Source organism: Cadophora gregata (assembly GCF_030347475.1).
Source record: "Cadophora gregata isolate MNR1 chromosome Unknown scaffold_5, whole genome shotgun sequence".
Classification (NCBI taxonomy): Eukaryota; Fungi; Ascomycota; class Leotiomycetes; order Helotiales; family Ploettnerulaceae; genus Cadophora; species Cadophora gregata.
Window position 1 is genome coordinate 84,433 of NW_026695928.1, and position 19,666 is coordinate 104,098.

Genomic DNA, 19,666 nt, shown 5'->3' on the forward strand with positions numbered 1-19,666 from the left:
GGCCGAGTACTCTCAATGATGCTTCGAACAAATTGAGCAATGACTCGCAATTGGAACTAGCAAAAATTGATCAGACAAAACATTGAAAGCCTACAAGGAGTCCCGCAATGGTAAGAAAATATACAATTCTCTGATTTTGGTTCTTTCAGATGTTTTCTCGTGAGCTATGCCATATCTAAAAGGGGGTTTCCTTGGCGCGCTAAAACCAACCCACATCAACAACATCAAGTCAAGCTCACACGAGCTCCCCCATCCTCCCACCCACACCATCACAACCGCAACAATGCCTCTATTTCACCCTCGCCGTATAGCAATCCTGCTGTGCGTCGCAATTGTCTGCGTCTATGCCGAGAAACATGCCGCCTCCATTGCATCCATGAGCACCTCTGAAATAGAGGAGAAGCTACAGGTAAGCAAGCTACTATGGGAGAGCTGTCCTCCCACTCTTCCTCTTCTCCCCCGGCCACAACCCCTTCTCTAGCAGACTTTCTGGAGGAGCGATTGGGCTAATGAGTGATATCTAGGAATGTCCTCTCGTCCAAGATCTCAACACTTACAAACTCGCGACCTCTCCTCCAACATCCTCCCTAACCTCCCGCATCTTCTCCATCCTCTTCCCCTCCACACCTGCCGTCAACGCCCTCCTCGCTACGCTCTACATCTCCGGGCCTCCTAACTTCCTCCTCGCGCTCTGCCCGCCTAATATCGACCCGTCCTCTCTATCTGTGATGGTTGCATTTGCAGTGGGCGGACTCCTGGGCGATACCCTGTTCCACTTGTTGCCGGAGATTTTCCTCGGTGAGGATGCGGCGGAGGGAGTGAGGTTTGTCCTGGTGGATGGGAATAGGAATTTGTTGTTGGGGGTGGCGATCATGGTGGGGTTTGTGACGTTCGTGGCGATGGATAAGGGGTTGAGGATTGCGACTGGGGGAGCTGGCGGGCATGATCACTCGCATGGACATGAAGAGGTGGAGGTTGTGAGACCGGTGGATAGTGGGAAGGGGAGTGCGCTTGAGATTGAGGGGGATTCGCCTGCTAAGGGGACGAGAGCGAGGAAGGGGAAGGGGACTGGGAATGGGATTGCAGGGAAGGAGTTGCAGGTTGTGAAGGAGAAGAAGGAGACTGAGAAGGAGATCAATGCTAGTGTGAAGCTGGCGGGGTATTTGAACTTGATGTACATCTTCTCCCACTGTCTGAATTGGATTTACAGATGTGCTAATGCTTTTACAGCGCCGATTTCACACACAACATCACCGACGGCCTCGCCATGTCCTCCTCCTTCTACGCGTCGCCCACAATCGGAGCAACCACCACCGTCGCAGTCTTCTTCCACGAGATCCCTCACGAAGTTGGCGATTTCGCCCTGCTCATCCAATCCGGGTTCTCGAAACGTCAAGCAATGGGCGCCCAGTTTCTGACTGCTCTCGGCGCATTGCTAGGCACAGTGATTGGAATTGCTGTGCAGGAATATGGTGGGAGTGGAGCAGAGGGTGCGGGTGGCAGGTTTGATGGGTTGATGGGGACGAGTTTGACATGGGGCGATATGCTGTTGCCGTTTACGGCGGGGACGTTCCTTTATGTGGGGACTGTGGCGGTTATTCCTGAGTTGTTGGAGACGGGGAAGGATAGGGGGGTGGAGGTGAGGAAGACTTTGCAGCAGTTTGCGGCTATGGCTGCGGGGGCGGGAATTATGCTTTAGTGAGTGGTTTTTTACTCTTCATGTTTGGGGGAGGTTTAAAGGGCAGTGCTAATATTTGAATAGTATTTCGTGGTCTTAGATGGTGGATATATATGTTTGGTCATGGTATAGATCATAAAAGTGGCAGAGGTATAGAGACGGGAATCTGAGAAGAGTGGGTATAGAGAAGCAATGGTATGTATAACAGTAATCTTCCTTGTTCCATATTTCCAGAAACAATCTTGGTCGAGACGGCATGTGAGGAGCATAGGTACTGTAGGTAGGTTGGATGAGGCTCTTGGAATGGAAAGTGGAGCCCAATGTCGATGACCTAGGTAGGCATCAACTTTTCGTATCGTTTCTCCAGTGCTCTGATCTCGTTCCTTCTCTTCTCGGTACATCTTCGCGCGATATCCAGAGCGGGACACGTGGAAAAGGTAGTGGTTACTTACGGCATCCTCCGACTCATCTCCATTACCACCATTACCGACAGCGTCGCCAGATCGATCCAGACACCTCACTACACATCGAAATCTCTACCACGGTTTCTCAAACCCAGGAATAGCCTCCCACTTATTTCGTTCTTGAACGTGTCAGTGGATCCCAGATCGAATAGGCGCATCTAGGTGCATCTAGGCTAGGCTAGCCTTCGAGATTTGAGTGTTTGAAAGAATTCTGGGTTCGAGAAAGTATGGTTCGCGCGGCGCGGGTGACGTCTTTCCTCACTAGTGTTGTGCTAGTGTGGTTATATATCGTCATTTTTCAATCGTCATTTCGAAGGATCTTTGTTCTGTATTATTCGATTCATAAGGCTTTAATTTTCTGTTTTGGGTGATTGGGGTGGATGGACTGGATAGGATTGATGGGTGGGAATTGGGTTTTGGGATGGGGGAGGAGGGGGACGTTGATTTGAGGTGAGTTTGCTGAAGTGTGGTTTGGATGTGGGAGGATTTCCTGGGGTTTTGAGATGGAATTAGGCTAATTGTTTAGCAGGTTGAAGTTTTTCGGGTTGGTTTGAAGTAGAAACCGAAGGGGGATCAACATGCCCTGTGTCGCGGGGAGGGGATTGAGAAGATGGACTGGGGGTTGAGGGTTGAGAGGGGGAATGGTGGTGCTAGTTTGATGGTAAGTCTGCTTATATTGTCCTCCGCAAGTGGGAGGATGATGGGTAGCGAGAACTCTGTTTTAGTTTGGGATATTGGCTAACTGGTTCGAAGATAGATATACAATGAAGAGAAAATAATTTTCTTCCTTGCAGAGTCAGTGCCAGGTGTGATAAGACCTTGCCATTATGCTAGCTTAAACATTGAAGCTGAAAAGCATGTCCATTTTATCTACCAGCCTGAGCAAACAAAAGAGAGAAGAAAAATTTCGACCCGAGACGTTGTCGTGGGCTACTGTTGGGCTGGCAAGGCCTTGAGGAAACGAGCTACAATGAATTTGGCCCTCTCCCCTCTAGCCTTGACCTCTCTGGTGAGCTTTTGATGCGAGGACGTTCCCATGTGCTGCCTTCCTCGCCGGAATCCTGCTGCAACGAATGCAGAGAGCAAGCCCAGACCTTTGGTCGTTCTACCCTCCTTTCCTGCCCAGCCCAGCCCGGCCCTGCCCTCTGTTTCTACTGAGAACGAAAGGTCTCTTACTAAACGTCATCGGCTCAACATTTCGGTTTTCACCGACCGGATACACGTTATCTGTCCTGCTGCACTCCCATATGGCCAGTGCATTGAAGGCAGCCCAGGGCGGCAGCTATTCTCTACCTACACATTCGAATGAGTCAGATCAGCCTATATCTTTTCCCCGCCTGGTCTGTAGCATTTGCTTCAAGACTCCTGTTCTTACCCTGCATGATGCAATGATACAATGATGCAATGATCTGTCCTTGGGCCCATTATTGGTGGTAAGTTTCATGATAGTACATTTTTAGGTCTAAGAACGAACTAACGTTGCTTCTAGCTTCATGTCTAAGTCTAGGCCGGCGAGGGATATTTATTTCAACAAAACATTTTTTTTCACTCCTGCTATGGGACGAGAAGGTGCGTTTCGGCTGGATTTTTGTTTTCTTCTAATACGGATATTGACAGGAATCTCAGGGAAATTCAGGGGAATATTAGCACAAATTCTGGCACAAAGTGAATTCTCTCTATTGAATCTCATCTCGAGATATCCCATAAATTCCCACCTCTCCTCATCTCCTGTGAGTGGGAATTCCCACTTTCATATCTTGGAAGCGAAGATATATTGCTGGTGCCGCCGTCGACACGCCGGCGCCATTATGAGGGTTTGGTTCGCTCTTTCCAACCGCCAGCCATGACGGACCCACACTTGTATACTTTCAGCAAACATGAACCCTTACAATGACTTCAGTGTAGTGTACTTCACCAGCATCTTCTAGCCCTCCTTGGACAAGCGTACGTCCGCAGCAATCTTTCAAGTATCTCTCTGTCGCACATTCTTTTTATCTTTATTCACATTCTCTCGCAGAGCGCAGCGGGAATCATGTTTCTCTGGAAGTGAAAGAGACCTCGACACCAGCGTTCGCTCCTGTTTTTGCTCACAAAACGCTCATTTCCTCGTTTTCCGGCACATTTCAGTACTTATCTACACCTGATATCAACAGACACCAGTACTACGATCCTGAATCGAGTCTGAAGGAACGGAATACAAGGACTGCGTGGGGTATCGGTCGAGGATGGCGGGAGTAGGAGTCAAGCCGCATGCTCGCGGCTCGAGCTCCTCGAATCCTATCACACTCACCGATTCTTCCGCTTCAGCACCTTCACCTCCAGACGCAAACAAGATTCAGCCGCCCTCCATTGCCAACTCTCACAACAAAATCGCAATCCCATGCAATGGGCAATACCTAGTCAACAATGACGCACCATGGCAAACCCGTCGTGAACACACATCGGAAATCATACAGTTTGTGGAGAGTCTCTTTAAGGCCAATCCCATTATGCGAATGGTCGCCAAAAAACACGGAGACTTCGCACGTAAGACTGCACGCACAATCCAGAGAATGATCCATTCGGAGATGAATCAAGATCCCCCAATTGACTGGTATGTCCGAAATATATCTCGGCAGCATTCGCTAATGTATTAAGGCATTTCCGAGCCGAGACCTTGTTCCATGAAATTGCAGTAATGACCAATATCCACCCGCTGGTTACATGCGCTTTCAAGCTTCCGCTTCTAGTGCCAGCTCAGGACGTTTACCTAGACATATATGAACTTCGGCGAGAACTACACGCGATCTTTCAGAATTGGATTGACGAACAATCTTTCCATTTCAGATTGCTTCGGAGAATGCTGATCTGGATCCACTTTGCCAGGAGAGAACTGTGTGCCAGAGAAATGCAGCATGCGGTGATACTCTCATTCTCTGGATATCCACACCAAGAATATCCTCAACTTACATTTCAAGAACTAAACTGGATCGGTGGCGGCTTTATTCACTTCTCCGATGACCGATGCAAAATCTTGATACCAGAAAATCTCAGAGTCTCCCTCCGGGACTACTTCCGTCAGTATGGGGAAGCCTTCGACACCTACCGCGACATGGGGATGGCTTGCTTGACTTATATCAATCGGACACTTGCAATGAGTGATCTTTGTCCTGACAACGAGTCCTTGGATAACCGCGTCCGGAATTTCCCTCTCTTGCCGTATGCAGTTGAGAACTGGCATTACAATGTTCCTTCAGCGTACATGGAGAACGCTGCTGATTACCTTTACACCGATAGGATCATTGCGTGCATGATGCAGATTGAAAGCAAGATTCGGCTTCAACACCTTCCTGACCAAAACATCAACCAAGATTTGAGCCAGCACTTCCATTGGAACACCACTAGACTGTCTTACGCGGCATCTATTGGCAACTGCGCTCTTGCCGCCGTCTTCCTCTATCGCAATTGCCCTCCGAATGACAATATGAGTCTCCAGCCACCTCTTGTTGCAGCCGCCATGAGAGGGAACTTGGATGTTGTGCAGGTGCTTCTAACTTGGGGTGCAGATGTCCACTTCGCTGATTTTGCTGGTCGGACTGCTCTTCACGCTGCGGTGTTCAATGGCCATATCAGAATTGTCGATTATCTCCTATCTGTACGCGCAGATGTCAATTGTCATACGAAAGATGGAATGACGCCTTTGATGGCAGCTGTCTGCAATGGAAACATCCCACTCGCCAGGACACTTTTCTATTGTGGGGCAAAAGTCTATCTCGTGGCAGCGGATGGACAAACTGCTCTGTCGTACGCTCTGATGAAACCAGAATTGTTGGACCTCGCAATCGAGATGATTTTGGTGGAAGATACACGGCAAGTTTGGCCTTCAAACCAGAATGCCGACATCACTTTGTATGAGGCTTTTGGCGAACTCAGAGATCCTGTTGCTCGTACGCGACTCGTTGCTTGCATTCAGCAGCTCGAGACAACAATGCGTCGTCGTGGTTCACCAGAGGAGCAGAGAGCATGGGATGGGAGCTTTGTGCGGAAGATCCTTGACGAGATCACTGACGAAAACGATCTGAAAGCCACGGCGGCGAGTATCACTCGGCGACGCAAGTCAGGGGGCATGATAGTACCTTTGAGCAACAATTTCCGCCGGAGATATATGCTCAATGGTCGTGTTGGCAAAGGTGCATTCTCAAGCGCATGGAAAGCCATTGATTTGGGGACGGGGAGACTCGTCGCTATAAAATTCTTGCATTGCCCCAAGGATGCCGTCACCAGAGAAGATGCATTCAAAGAGAGCAAATTCATGTCTGAAGCACAACATCCGAATATCTTGAAATGCCTTGGCTCGATGACAATTCATGGTGACCCCGTAATTGTTACGGAGTTTGCGCAAGGAGGCGATCTTTGGCATTATTTGGATAAGGGGTTTTCTCGTGGTCTTCTCAATGAGGTTGCCAGGAGAATGTTCCGAGAGGTTATGGAAGGATTGGCCTATCTGGTAAGCCATTCGTGTGTTGCTCTTCATAGATGTTGCGCTAATCATTCGCAGCATTCTGCAAACGTGGTTCATAGGGATCTCAAAACCATGAATATTCTGGTCTTTGCGAACAATCATGTCAAGATAGCAGATTTTGGCAATAGTATACAGATACCAGCGCACCATAACGGATATGTCCGCCATATTCCATGCACGCCAACACGTACGTAATTTTCTGTATCCTCCTCTCCAGGCAACATCGTCTAACGTAATTGCAGACATCGCCCCAGAAGCCATTAGAGACGATCCAACTCGCGAGAAATGGATTCTTGCCAAGCCTTGCGATATTTGGTCCGCCGGCGTCTGCCTCTATGAGATGCTCGCAGGCAAGGAACCATTCAACTTACAGGCAGGGGAAAGGGACCACAGCGGTCTCCATCGCAGGATCCGAAGCGGGGACCTCAAGTTCGACGATGATGAAGTGTGGGCATGGCGAGAAGATCTGGCAATGCACCTCATTACTCGGATGATGAACTTCGATCCCAACAAACGACCCACGGCAGAGCAAGTCCTGGCTCATCCTTGGCTTACTCCGAATCCTGCTCGACAAAGAATGTTGGACATGGATGGCTTAAGAGCGCCGCATGCGCAAAAATCGAAGAGCTTCACTTCGCGGCGGCCGGAATGGCTTACGCCAAAGCCGAGGACGAGACGGGGTGACCATTCTGTTAGTGGACAGGCTGAGGAGGAATTCAACAGGGCGTTTTCTCCAGATACCCCTCAACAGCCCGGTGGCTCGTTCAGTAAACAATTGGAGGACTTTCGGAAGAATGAGGTGGATTTCTCGGGTTCTACGCCTTCGGAGTATCTGCCTTGACGCGGAAGAGAAGATCGATGGATTCGTTTTTTGAGCAAGCATTTGATTTCTGGCTGTGGATATTTATGGTGTTGACAATTCGATTTCGAGATCCAGAGGTCCTGTTCAAACGTGGAATTATTGGATTAATTATCTGGGTTCTCGTGTTTGGACATTGAACTTTGGACTTGGGGCATCATTTTCGGTTTTGGTTTCGGTTATCGTTGATTTGTTTGTGTAAGGGTACGAGATTGAGGGGGACTTAATGGGCGGATGAGGTGTATGAAGCGGACGAGGTGTACGGGTCCATGAGAATATGTGTTTACTTTGAGTTTCTTTTGCGAGGGTTTGAGATACGGCGGTGTCGCTACGGCGTGTTGCACTGTTGAGCGTACTTATTGTACTTTAAAGAGCATCATATCATTGAAGCGATATGCATAGCTTAGCTTAGCGATAGTTACCATATCCTTTTTTTCCCCCAATTTTACCTTTTACAGTGAGGGAACAGCGAGGAGGTTCCAAAGTCATGGGCACGTGATTGGTATGTAGCATGTCTTCTTGTAACAAAGATGTCCTCTTATCCACCTCAACAAAATCTGCATATAACAATATTAATTCATAGTTGGGTATCAAGGCAATGCTATATTGATTCTCCTCCAAAAATCCGAACTTGTCTCCTGACTCAGCCTTGCGTGACGTGCCCCTGCTGCCTTGCCCCGCACCGTCAGCCTTGTCGGCGAGGCTTAACATCTCTCCTCTTTCCTCTTTCCTCTTCCTCTTCTCTTCTTCTCTCGACAGTGTCAACAAAACCACACACCATACTATTCTCTAAAAAGGGCAGGACTACGACACCCAGACGTGCCTCTCGGTACCGGACAAATAGCCCAATATGCCGATTCCTATCGAAGTCATTAACGGCAAGAAGACTGTCACTGTCCTCGGTTTGTCAACTCTATCCTTTCTCCTCTTGTGATATCTAACAGATCTTTAGAAAACAACCCCGAAGTAATGAACGCCCTCTCCCTCAAACTCGGCCTCCCCATCTCCCCCGCCCTCCAATTCCACGACATCTACTCCCTCTCTGACCCCGACATCCTCTCCCTCATCCCCCAACCCATCCACGCCCTCCTCGTCATCCTTCCCTTCACCCCCTCCTGGCACGCCGACCGCGAAGCCGAAGACTCCCTTACAGAACCATACACCGCATCTGGCCCCTCCGAGCCCGTCATCTGGTTCAAGCAAACCATCGGCCACGCCTGCGGTTCCATCGGCCTCCTACACTGTCTGCTTAACTCGCCTGCTCGACACCACCTCCGTCCTGATTCTATAGCTCTACAGATCGGGGAAGCAGCGATCCCGTTGAAGATGGAGGAGCGTGCGAGGATGTTGTATGATAATGAGGCGTTCTTGGAGGCGCATCAGAGTGTTGCGGAGATGGGGGATACGAGTGCGCCGGGGGCGGAGGAGGGGGAGAGGTTGGGGCAGCATTTTGTGGCGTTTGTGAAGGGGGAGGGGGAGGGGGAGGAACATCTATGGGAATTGGAGGGGAGTAGGAAAGGGCCGATTAATAGGGGGTTTCTTGGGGGGGAGGGGTTGTTGAGTACCCGGGGGGTGGAGTTGGGGATTGGGAGGGTGATGGAGTTGGAGAGGAGGGGTGGGGGTGCGGATTTGAGGTTTAGTTGTGTGGCTCTTGCTGGGCCGGGGCCGGGGCCGGGACCTGGTGAGACGTAGAGATGGACGGTCTTATGGTGCATATTGGCGTTTGTGGTGGGAAGTTTGGGAAAGGCTATTGATATGGGATAGGAGAATTTGACTCGAATCTTCGGATTTCCACGCGGCGTTGTATCTATACATTCATTTTTGAGGGACCTAATCTGCGTACCGGCCACAAACCTCTTCGTTTAACAGAGGTACTAACGAAAAACATATTTTTCTGATTCGCAAAGATAATCCCCTGGACGAACTGTGTCTGATTGATTCAGCTGCTATCCCCTCAACTGCCGAAAAGACACTTCTCCATGTGCAAACGCTGATGCAGGTTCCAAAGTTGTCTGCCTCAAGTGCCTATCCCACAGATTACACGCGTATTTCAGGCTAGCCTAGTGCATGGCATCCCTTCAAGCTACCCACCACCTCTCGCTTCCTGTAGAACGTCTGTTTTGTTTTGGATCCGAGGGAATAGTTTCTCAAGAAAGTCTATACCATGTCATTTAACATAATTTCTCACTTCATACTTTTCAAATGAGTGGTCATGAATAATATAATGCTATGAATGTTTATTTACTTACTTGAGACCTAAGCGAGGAGAATAAATATTTTCCCCGCTTCACGAGATCACATTACAGAAGACGAGGCTGTTCGACTGTCGATGACAGGGGCTTAGCGTGGCATTTTCGCTTTGTTGCAGTGGATGAAAGGTCTATGTTTGGTTTAGTGAGACAGAGCTATCATCTAAACAACAAAATATGACCAAACCAGAGTTTCCATTCATAATAAATCCTGACAAAGACAGCCTTGTGGTCAATACCAGGTCAGGGAGCGTATTGTTCGCTGGCCACAGTCCTTTTTACAAATGATAGCGGTTCTGATTCCGTAAAAGCACCCGAATTTGATTTCTCGTACGTAAATACTACAGTTTGTCTTCCAAATCACTACAGTCCAACCGAGGTTATGCTAAGTGTATCTGGGACACTTGGTTGCAAGGCCAGGAAAGTTCGCTATTCTGGTTTCACGTTATTAAAGTCAACAAATCGGGAACGGCACGTCCCAGAACGTACGTTGGACTCATTGTTAGGCGATCAGTTGTATTTGAATTTTGTGCAATGCAATGCCTGACATCACCCACTGAAATTCTCCACTAGGCAATATGCTATTCCAACCTTCGTTTCCAACATCAAAGTCTTTTACCAGCCAGCTGTGTCTCCATCCTCCAGCAAACCTCCCTCTCAATATGCTTCAAATCCCACAATATCCCGCGCGCTAATCCACACCCTCTCTTTGACGCGCCATATGTCTTCTATGAGCTTCCATCACCGGACTTTCAATCCGCCGTAGAACCCTCGCGACATCCTGCTGGAAGTTCGATTTCCCGCAATCTGTATGCGTGTGGAAATGATAGATGTGGATGCTTTCAATAGCTGATACGACCTCATCAACACTGAGGTATATCTGCTCGGACGGCTTTATTGGCCATAGACCAGCTAGCTGCATGCCACGAGTAAGGCTTCCCCAGGAAATTGCATCGCAGGCATTGTCTTCGCCGCTGATATCTCCGAGTTGGCAGATATTGTCGTTGGTCCTTTCATATTTGGAGACCATGGCATAGGGAATGGCGAGAAGGTTGGTAATTGTTTGCTGACGGATTCGGAAGATGTGCTCTGCGTACGTGTCAGATGAAGCTCAATGTACTTCGGACTAGAAATTCATCCTTGTGAAGGGGACGGTGGGGTCAGGATCGAAATTACCGACGATATCAGGAGGGTAGGGCTCAGCCCACAACCATTTATACTTGTTCAAACGCTCTCCTTTCTCACTTGTCTTGACGTCCAGCACCATTGCCTTGGCAATCTTTTCGAATTCTTCCTCTTGTCCAAATACCCAGTGTGTGTACAGAACCTGCTCGGCCAATGGGTATTTACTCCTCAATTCCAAATTGTCATTCCATGTTTTCAGCCATGGCTGGACTAGCTGGACACACATGTACTTTTCGCGAAGGACGGCAATTTGGAGCAAGGCACTGAACTGGAGTTTCCTGGGTACCAGTCGGTGCTTCAGGTGTATGATATTCATCAGCACCAGTAGTGCCTCCCCATCATCCTCGATAAAATTTATCTCCTCGAAGGAACCCGTCGAGGAGCACGATTTGACAGCTGACTTGGATGATTCTGGTAAGGAGTGGTCTATCCGTGACACGTTCCATGGCGGGAAGACGAACTTTTTCCAAACCGCACTGCCGTGGATGAGGGCTTGCGAGCATACCTTGCCTACACGAACTTCGCCCTTATACGAAACACGAATCGGGACATCGCCTGCGTCGAAAACGAATGGATTTCGGGAGTTTCGGTGGGTCATGCTCGATCCTGGAGCCGGAGAGGAGCTCGGACTGGTGATATTGCTCATGTTGAGCGGTGGGAAATAGAGAACGGTATTCCGAAGGCGGAGGAGGATTTGATTCCTGTAGGCTTGGTCGCGGTTCTATTGCGGTCAAAGTAGGCGTGGAAATAGAACTGGATGCCGTAAGTCTACTTAAATAAAAGAGAAAGTCGAGCATCAAAGGCCGAAATATGTCAAGGTCATGTCGCGCGTCTTTTTGTTTCTCACCAGTATTTTAAGCGATATTGGAAGGTAGGTTCGAGTAAAGTTGTCGTTTTCGTGACGACCATTCAATTGAATTGTGCGCTGCATTGTCTTGAAACCCAGAAGTTCTTTGTTAATACTTTGCTTTGTTGCTGATAAAGCGTCAAAGGGTCAGCCTGACAATAAGGAAGACTTGGAGCAATAAAGCATTCTCATACATATATAGATAGTTCACGTCAGATACCAGTCTTGGCATTGAAAAAGTCCTTCAGGTGAAATAAGTCAAGTGATAGTTGATATCGAAATATTCTGAGCTTGAAGCTTCAACTATCTCAAGGGAGATATGGGAATACGATGCAAGCGAAGTTTTCTTTAACACTCCAGGCAAACTGATCCTTACCTCACTACCCCTAACGTGCTTTGCGGTTTTCACACTTTGACAGCTGACTCAGCGTGCATTGTGCGTTAAAGACACCAGGCAGATCTGTTGACAAGAGATGGAGTAGTTTGGGAGACTCCCTATGACTGAGTCATTGTGGAATAGGACCTTCAAGTTTCAAACACGGCATATCATGTTATTCATCAATTGCTACTGAGAACAAGAGTAAAATCAAGTCTATCTTCATCACAGCAAGGGTTTTCCGTCACGAACGTATCGAGTCAATCATCTCACAGAGCTTCAGTACCATTAGAATATCACGTGGCTATCTGAGATGGAGGACTTACAAAGAAGAGATGATACAATCAGGCTGAGGGGTGGTATAGCAATATTTTCCCTTCTGGCGCGGCGACGCATTGCCTTGACATCGACGATTGCAGTACGTGATGACAGCGTAAGGCCCGTCATTAAAGTCATGATCAATCTCAAGCGCAATCCAGGGATCTTGAGGTGGAAGACTGTAGCAGAGACCGAATGATCCAGTGTTTCTTTAGGGGTTTGAATCAGTCCTATGGTGAAGTTTAATTGGTGTGGGGATCTTTACGGCCTCACGCTGTTGCTTGGCCAAACATCGCCTGGGTTTGCGTTGTGGTTGCATACTGTGGTTTTATCTGTTCTGATTGTCAGCTGGTCTGTAGGGGGGTGCAAACAGCAATGGTCAAACTTACAGGCGCGCCAGGAGAAATCTTGGGCTGAAGCCAGAGTTGGAATGGAGAGTGCTGTGAAGGTAAGACCGAAACCCCCAAGAAGCATACTGAACGACTGATAAATTTCGATGGGGTTTGAATTCGATCAGATTGCAAATCGCAATACTGTATGTAAATAATGAAGAGGGTACCGAGTTATCTTTTTCTGGTGAGAAGAGCGTGTTTTATAGGACTCTCCAAAGCTGCGTCATATATCATTCCAATGTTTCTAATCTGGTGACATGTCCGCAGGCGAACGCAGTACAAGATACAAGGTTATACACCAACGCATATGTGAGATTCTATATGCAAGTTACCGATGATCTTCCACAGACCAGAGTCTCATCAGATTGGGAGCACACCGAATCCAAAAAGGGGATTTGCCTTTCTGATGATATAGGATATGCACATCCACGGCAAGCCGCATCGCCGAGAACACCCCCGCACATATCAAAAATGTCCCCACACCTGATATATCACAAGCCTCACTAAAACAATAATTTTACCAGTGTGGTGAAACTCTAAGCTACCAGGTTCATGTTTCGTTTTTTCCTTGCTAACGCTGGCTGTGTGAGTATCCGTCCAGCACAGCTTTGCTCTACGCACGCGGCGAGATGCTGACAGAGCAAGAAGATCGATTATCCAAGCCAAACATGCATTTGTATACACCAAACCGAACAATTAGAGAGAATCAAAAACCAGTTTGGAATGATACGTACAACTCAGTGAAGATGACTCATCCGGCATGTGTAGTACGCCAACCAGCTCCCATCGTCTCAGCCCCCTCGCTTAATGTGAGCCGGCAAGGCAGACTCGCTGGCAGACTCATCAATTGACACTGCTAGGAATTGCCAGCATCCTACAAATTACAGCCTCTCTCTTTCGTAGCAAAATGATTGAAATATTATTCCGAACCTACAAATATCATTTACAGCTTGGATGGAATTTTCAACAAGAGACACAAATCTATCTCCAGTGATGGATCCCAGGACTCCATTCAAATTTCCCGGCGGCGACATCCGACTTAAGGTCACGTACGGCGGCGAGGTAATTATTGGAAGCGTCTGCTCTGAGGCGATGGCCTCGGCATGTAAAGTGTGGAAGAACTTTGTGTATCCTCCATGGGCGGAGCAAGCCCCTGTGAATGCTGGCACTGCAACATGCGAGGCTGCAAGTAAGACGAGCACAAAGAATGGCTGTCAGTCGGCTGCTTCCCCTGCTTCAGTGGATTGCAGGTCTCGAAAGATCCATGTTCAGGAGCTGGATTTCAGAGAAGACGACGGCGAATCACTATTGATCCTTCTCAACATTGCACACGGCAAGTTCGAGGATGTACCTTCCGAGCTACCCTACTCTATGTTAGTCAGTATCGCAGTCTTGTGTGACCAGTACGACTGCGTGAAGATTACCAAGCCCTGGATTGAGGACTGGCTCAAGGGAGAAGATGTCCTATCACTCAAGCCTGGAAACGAGAACTGGCTGTTCATCACCTGGGTCTTTGGCAGGGTAGAGGTTTTTGAAGAGCTGGCTATTTATCTGATTCGAACAATTCGTATCGATGATGATGGATACTGTCGAAATACTCAGGATACACCTTTGGCAGAACCTCTCCCTGCTGGGATCATTGGTTAGTACTCCTATGTTCGCCAGATCCACAGCTTACTTTGAGTGAGGCTGACCTTGCTGTCAGAACCCATCGCCAGCATCCGAAAAGAAGTTTTACGTCAACTGCTATCACCAGCATACAAAGATTATGAATTATACGATCGCATGAGATACCCGATCTGTCGGCGCGGGAAGACAAAAGAAAGTCAACTTGCCTGCGACGCTTCGATTCACCAATCTCTCAAGACATCGCTGGAAAGAATTGGTCTCTTGCCGATGAAGCATCACAAGGAGATTCAGTACAATGTCAATGAACTTTGTGGCAGACTTCGAAGTATCACGATTGAACGAGCTGACCCGACTCATATGTGCGCTCCGCCATATAAGTATAGTGCTCATTTTCGCCAGACGATGATTAATATCCCGAGTCCTATGAAGAGGTTTCATATGGAGCATATGAGGATGCAGAGGGAGGCTTTGGATTTGGATTCGGGATGAGGCAGTGAGTGTGTAATTTGGGTTTGATACATCCCTATGCCGATTTGATGGCACTGTAGGGACTCTAGGCCGTACGAGAAGAATGCGGATTCTATGGTGTGGCGAACGGCAAAGGGCGACTGGAGTGACCATTTTAATGGGGGCTGTTAGAAAAGTCAGGGGGTTGTGCTGGAGTACGGCGGTCAAATTTGGTGGCTAGATGAACTGCATAGAGGAACAGAATAATGACGATAACCGGTTCTTTAAAAAAGTCTTTCTGTGCTATTCCATCAGGTTTTCCCACAAAATCTGCATTGGCCTTGTTGAGTTCACATTTAGAAGTTGATGGAGTAATTTGTACTCCAAGCACGTGACTCATGGTAAACAGCAAGCTTGCTTTGTTAGAAAATTAAAGAAGCCAAGAAGCTGCAGCAAACTTACGCTCCGCTGGCTCAAAGCAAAAGATGCATACTTTATCCAGGCCAATGCTGCACAGAGGAACAGATTCATAGTTTCATCCTATCGTTATTTACATCACATCCAGATTCTACCAAGGGTTGGTTTGGATTTCGCTTCGCAGCGGGTTGTCTAAAAGGCTGCCCCACATGGACACTGTAAGAAAAGGAGAAAAAGAAGAAAAGTGAATATCGTCAAAAGAATTTCCATCCTTGCAGTTGACAAAATGCAAAATGCAAAATGCAAAAATACAAAAGAAAAATTTTATATCTTGATCGACGCAGGGATCGAACCTGCAATCTCTTGATTCGTAGTCAAGCGCCTTGCCATTGGGCCAGCCGACCAGTTATATGCTACGAAGCTGCTTATTTGGTGATATAGTACCAGTAAGAATTGTCGTGAAAAACTTTTCAACCGGCCGCACTCGTTTGGCTTTAGCGTGAGAAGCCCCACCTTCGGCTGTCGCTCTGCTTTGTTTACCTACTCAGCTCCCCCTCGCCGGCATGACTGGTAGAATATTTATATCCAGCCAGATAAATTCCAGTGTATCGCCAAAGATAATACGATGAAACGTCTTCTGGAATGGAGTGATGTTTTTGAGTGTAGGCAGAATAACACCAAGCGCGTTGCTGCTCGATGCAAAGCTGAAGAGCTCCTGGGCTTGGCTCTGCATGTTCATCTGTCGAGAGCAAAACTTCATTGTTAAATCTAGTGTGATCCCGAGGATGGAAAACTAATTTAAATCTAACGGAGAAGTGAATTGTACTTCCCTTGCCGTCTTTAGGCCAGGCCATCTTCCACCAAATGTATCTACTCCCGAGAACAAAACCACAACGTCACTTCTTGTGAGCCTTCTTCGTGGCCCCGATCTTCTCACGAAGGCGAGCGATACAAACACTGAAAGTACACCAGGAAATGCGTCAATTGCGGTCGACGCACCCGAGCTATCTTTCGACCAGCTCTTCAGCTTCGATGGAGGAGATGTTGATGTTACCGTGATGGTCCAGGGAGAGATTATTAAAGGCAAAGTCGCGTCTCAAGCTATGGTTCTAGCTAGCCCTGTGGCTACTTTCCCCTCAACTCCACTGCTTGCAAAATTCGTGCGAGGGCCTACGACCGTTGAAACAGAGGGGGTCTAAGCGTAGAGAGGATAACTTTGCACCTCTCTCCTTTACTCTCTTCCTTCCTATATGCGTTCGCTCTCCTCAGCAAAGTTTTGATTTCCCCACCCACCGTCCCTCTGGGTTTTTGTATATAAAAGTAATCAAAGAATCTACTCTAGTGTCTTTAGTTCTCTTTAGTGCAGGGATAAGGTGGTTTTGTAGCCCTCGAGCACGCCCCCTCACTGTCGAGAGCTGAAGGCACTAGTTTCTGCCAAACACATCTTGCTTGCCTTTTTGAAGTGAGACGAACGCACGATTAGATAGCGTCGGGCTTTCTTTTATGATAGTTGACATGGGAAACTTTATTTGGACAACTGGAGTTGCATCACTTGCTTGGCTATATAGACAAGCCGGAAGCTTGGTTTGGACAATTGGAATTGTAGCGCTTGCTTTCGCGAAGTAGACAAGCAATTCTGATGATCCGTAGACGGTCAAACTATATTCCTTATCATTTCTAAGCCATCGTCAATAATGGTGAAGTCAAAGATGCAATAAATCAGACTCTCCAATTGGAACTCACATCGCCCTTCCCGTTTTGCTCTTCCACGTTGTACCGACAGTTTAAGATACTTGCTGGCTGAAACTACGCATATAGCTTACCACTCTATCTTTTATTGACCTCTATAATGGAAGTGGAGCTTGGGAAGCTTCTTAGTACTTCATCAGATTGGATGATTGAAGTAGCATTGCATTGTTTAGGGTAACTACCATATGGTTTTACACAGCCTGTCCAAAGTTTTTCTTCTTTAATTCTTCCTTTTCCTCTACATCTTTCAAATACGGCGCAAAGAACAAATCTCCAGTGATAGCCTTCCGGATCGTTGTAGTTGCTACCATTATCCACAATAACGTCACAATAACGGAGAGAATCTGGAATTGGAAGTCAGCGACTGCTTAAACGACGCTAAGACTGTAAGGAATACGAACGGTGCCAAGAACTCTGAAAAAGGCCGAAGGTAATTCCATACCCATCTGAACTGTCGAGGTAGTGAAGACTCCCAGTGGGAAAGTGAAACCCCACCATCCCATATTGAAGGGGAATTTGCTCCGACTGATACTCGCCAATGCGAAGAAGAGCCAGACTAATCCAAATCCCCACATAATAAGAGCCATCAAATAACCCATCACGTAGAGGATATCCCCAGACTTGGTTGTAGCCTCGCTAAGCGTTCTAGTCTGAGGAAATATCTTCATGGCAACCATCCCTAGTTTCTGAATGCCGAAGCCGCCTTGGCCTAGAGGGCCGAGGGGGAGAAAGACCGAGACAATAACCTCGCGAGGTGGGAGTTTGTGGATCGTCAAACGTTGAAAATATACTACCAGAACTGCCATGGCGAGTGGAACGCCCGTTCCCCATAAAATATACGATACTATGACCGTGATCAAGGCGTGCTGGGGGTTTGGGAGAACATCGGCGACGATGGCGCCGGTAGCAGCGGCGACAATAGGAGCAACAATAGGGAGAAGCCAAGCGGCAGTCATGGATTTGAGTTCGGCTGTGTGAAGAGACATACTGTGGGAATGTGTTCAGCGTTCGACCTACCTGAGTTTTGAGGAAGAGTCTTACATTACAAAGGGCAGATAGAGACAGACTGCCAAGGAAACTGACGCGTCAATCCACCAGAGAGCCCAAGCCTGCTATGCTTAGTTTGGAATGCCTTTCTTCGACTTAACTGTTACTTACCAGTTGGGCGGCTCTGTAGCCCCATGCAGGCACACAGACGAAGACCACCATGTTGACGATAGTTGCAAATCCCATAGGAAAGGTGCCTAGAAACAGAGATTGTGCTGGGTGCCGGATCATAGCTCTCCAAATGGCAGGGTACAGAGTGTAGCCTACGATCGAGATACAGAGGAAAGTTGTAAAGAGTGCCACGTTGAGACAGAAGATCACGACAGAGATCCAGTAAAGCCATCTTCCATTGTAAGGGAGGTTGTGAAGCAGGATTGACACAATTCCCGTGCCCATGTTTACCGAGAACCATCTAAGTAGATGTCAGAATACCAAGATTGGCGAGATGCTTTGAGCGAAACCTACGAAGGTGTGAAATTTCGGACAATCTTTCTCCATCCACGGCGGTTCTGGTCGTCTTTGGGGGATAGGTCATCCCTCTTAGTAAGGTTTTCTGTAGAAGACAGCAGTTCGCTTTCTGGTGCAGCGCCCTTGAGCTTTCCAGTGTCACCCATCTGCGCACAGGCGTTTTCTGACTGATTCTGCTGCGCCAAACCATCCTGAAAGCGGGTTGGGATCCCAGTAGGATCCATCAGGTTGAAATTGAGATTGAGGCTTTCTGAGAACGAGAAAGAGAGGTCGATGGGTCGGTGCGAAAGTTCCTACTAATCTCGTAGTGAAAGTAGTAGTAGTAATAGTAGTACTAGATCGTCCTCGCGTGGTTGCTATGAGTGTAGAATTAGAAGTAAAGTTTTGTCGCCACACAGTGGAATCATGTCTGTATTTAGAGGCCTCTATTCAAGGGCTGCTGTTTCCAGACAGGAAATGTTTCCGGCGTCATGTCATGATGATACAGAGTGTAACGTACACTGGAGGTACCGGGGCAAGTTGTAAAGAGTGCCACATTGAGGAAACTTAATTAAATGGTAATGACGACAGTCGCAGCGTTTGTGTTACTATCCCCTCCCCTGAAATAATGTTTAAAGTGTGGAGGATAAGGGGCGGAGGCTTGAAGACTTAGTTCTCAGTGGTTAGATAGCCTTATCAGTCTTACGAAGTTAAGGCATGAGTTAGAATTAGGTTTGTTGTAAATATCAGGGTAACTGCAGAAGGTTCTGTTCTAGAGGACTACAAGGGCCTGAAGCAGCTACTTCTGTTAGATAGATACCCTAGAAAGCTGCGTATACTGACTCCAGTTTTCTAGAGATTTAACATTATTTCAAGGGGGGGATGATAGTAGTAGAGAAATGGAAGCGCGCCAGGCGGTAAGATTTCGAGTACGTTCACAGTGCCCTTTGCCTCGTGAAATAGGCAGGTGACGCGCGGCGCACGCCAATGGACCAAAAGCCATGACCAAAAAGTAAAAAAAGCACCTAGGTGACTTCCGAAGGGGCCTTTAGGAAGTGTTC

At 47.8% G+C, this 19,666-nt stretch overlaps 7 protein-coding genes and 1 non-coding gene across 8 annotated transcripts; 4 read left to right on the plus strand and 4 right to left on the minus strand.

Moving 5' to 3' along the window:
* Positions 1-166: 166 nt before the first annotated feature.
* On the plus strand, positions 167-1,778 carry ONS95_010828 (uncharacterized protein; the record flags this gene model as incomplete). Its single annotated transcript, XM_058504411.1, has 4 exons — positions 167-409; positions 525-1,174; positions 1,231-1,698; positions 1,763-1,778. 4 exons carry the CDS (start codon positions 167-169, stop codon positions 1,776-1,778), a joined length of 1,377 nt encoding a protein of 458 aa, XP_058358967.1.
* A 2,589-nt stretch (positions 1,779-4,367) lies between these two features.
* Positions 4,368-7,484, plus strand: ONS95_010829 (uncharacterized protein; the record flags this gene model as incomplete). Its single annotated transcript, XM_058504412.1, has 4 exons — positions 4,368-4,735; positions 4,780-6,628; positions 6,680-6,830; positions 6,886-7,484. The coding sequence occupies 4 exons, from the start codon at positions 4,368-4,370 to the stop codon at positions 7,482-7,484; spliced, it is 2,967 nt and encodes a 988-aa protein (XP_058358968.1).
* Positions 7,485-8,256: 772 nt separating this feature from the next.
* On the plus strand, positions 8,257-9,675 carry ONS95_010830 (uncharacterized protein). Its single transcript, XM_058504413.1, has 2 exons — positions 8,257-8,404; positions 8,455-9,675. The coding sequence occupies exons 1-2, from the start codon at positions 8,353-8,355 to the stop codon at positions 9,192-9,194; spliced, it is 792 nt and encodes a 263-aa protein (XP_058358969.1). The 5' UTR covers positions 8,257-8,352; the 3' UTR covers positions 9,195-9,675.
* Positions 9,676-10,442: 767 nt separating this feature from the next.
* Positions 10,443-11,582, minus strand: ONS95_010831 (uncharacterized protein; the record flags this gene model as incomplete). The annotated part of the gene is made up of 2 exons (XM_058504414.1): positions 10,443-10,840; positions 10,928-11,582. The coding sequence occupies 2 exons, from the start codon at positions 11,580-11,582 to the stop codon at positions 10,443-10,445; spliced, it is 1,053 nt and encodes a 350-aa protein (XP_058358970.1).
* An 841-nt stretch (positions 11,583-12,423) lies between these two features.
* On the minus strand, positions 12,424-12,951 carry ONS95_010832 (uncharacterized protein; the record flags this gene model as incomplete). The annotated part of the gene is made up of 4 exons (XM_058504415.1): positions 12,424-12,436; positions 12,486-12,686; positions 12,743-12,809; positions 12,867-12,951. The coding sequence occupies 4 exons, from the start codon at positions 12,949-12,951 to the stop codon at positions 12,424-12,426; spliced, it is 366 nt and encodes a 121-aa protein (XP_058358971.1).
* A 759-nt stretch (positions 12,952-13,710) lies between these two features.
* Positions 13,711-15,227, plus strand: ONS95_010833 (uncharacterized protein). The gene is made up of 2 exons (XM_058504416.1): positions 13,711-14,511; positions 14,575-15,227. The coding sequence occupies exons 1-2, from the start codon at positions 13,824-13,826 to the stop codon at positions 14,985-14,987; spliced, it is 1,101 nt and encodes a 366-aa protein (XP_058358972.1). The 5' UTR covers positions 13,711-13,823; the 3' UTR covers positions 14,988-15,227.
* Positions 15,228-15,694: 467 nt separating this feature from the next.
* ONS95_010834 lies at positions 15,695-15,766 on the minus strand. The gene has a single exon. It is a non-coding gene; the product is annotated as a tRNA-Arg (tRNA).
* A 1,536-nt stretch (positions 15,767-17,302) lies between these two features.
* On the minus strand, positions 17,303-18,850 carry SSU1 (Plasma membrane sulfite pump involved in sulfite metabolism; the record flags this gene model as incomplete). Its single annotated transcript, XM_058504417.1, has 5 exons — positions 17,303-17,455; positions 17,513-18,098; positions 18,195-18,220; positions 18,270-18,570; positions 18,624-18,850. 5 exons carry the CDS (start codon positions 18,848-18,850, stop codon positions 17,303-17,305), a joined length of 1,293 nt encoding a protein of 430 aa, XP_058358973.1.
* Positions 18,851-19,666: the final 816 nt, after the last annotated feature.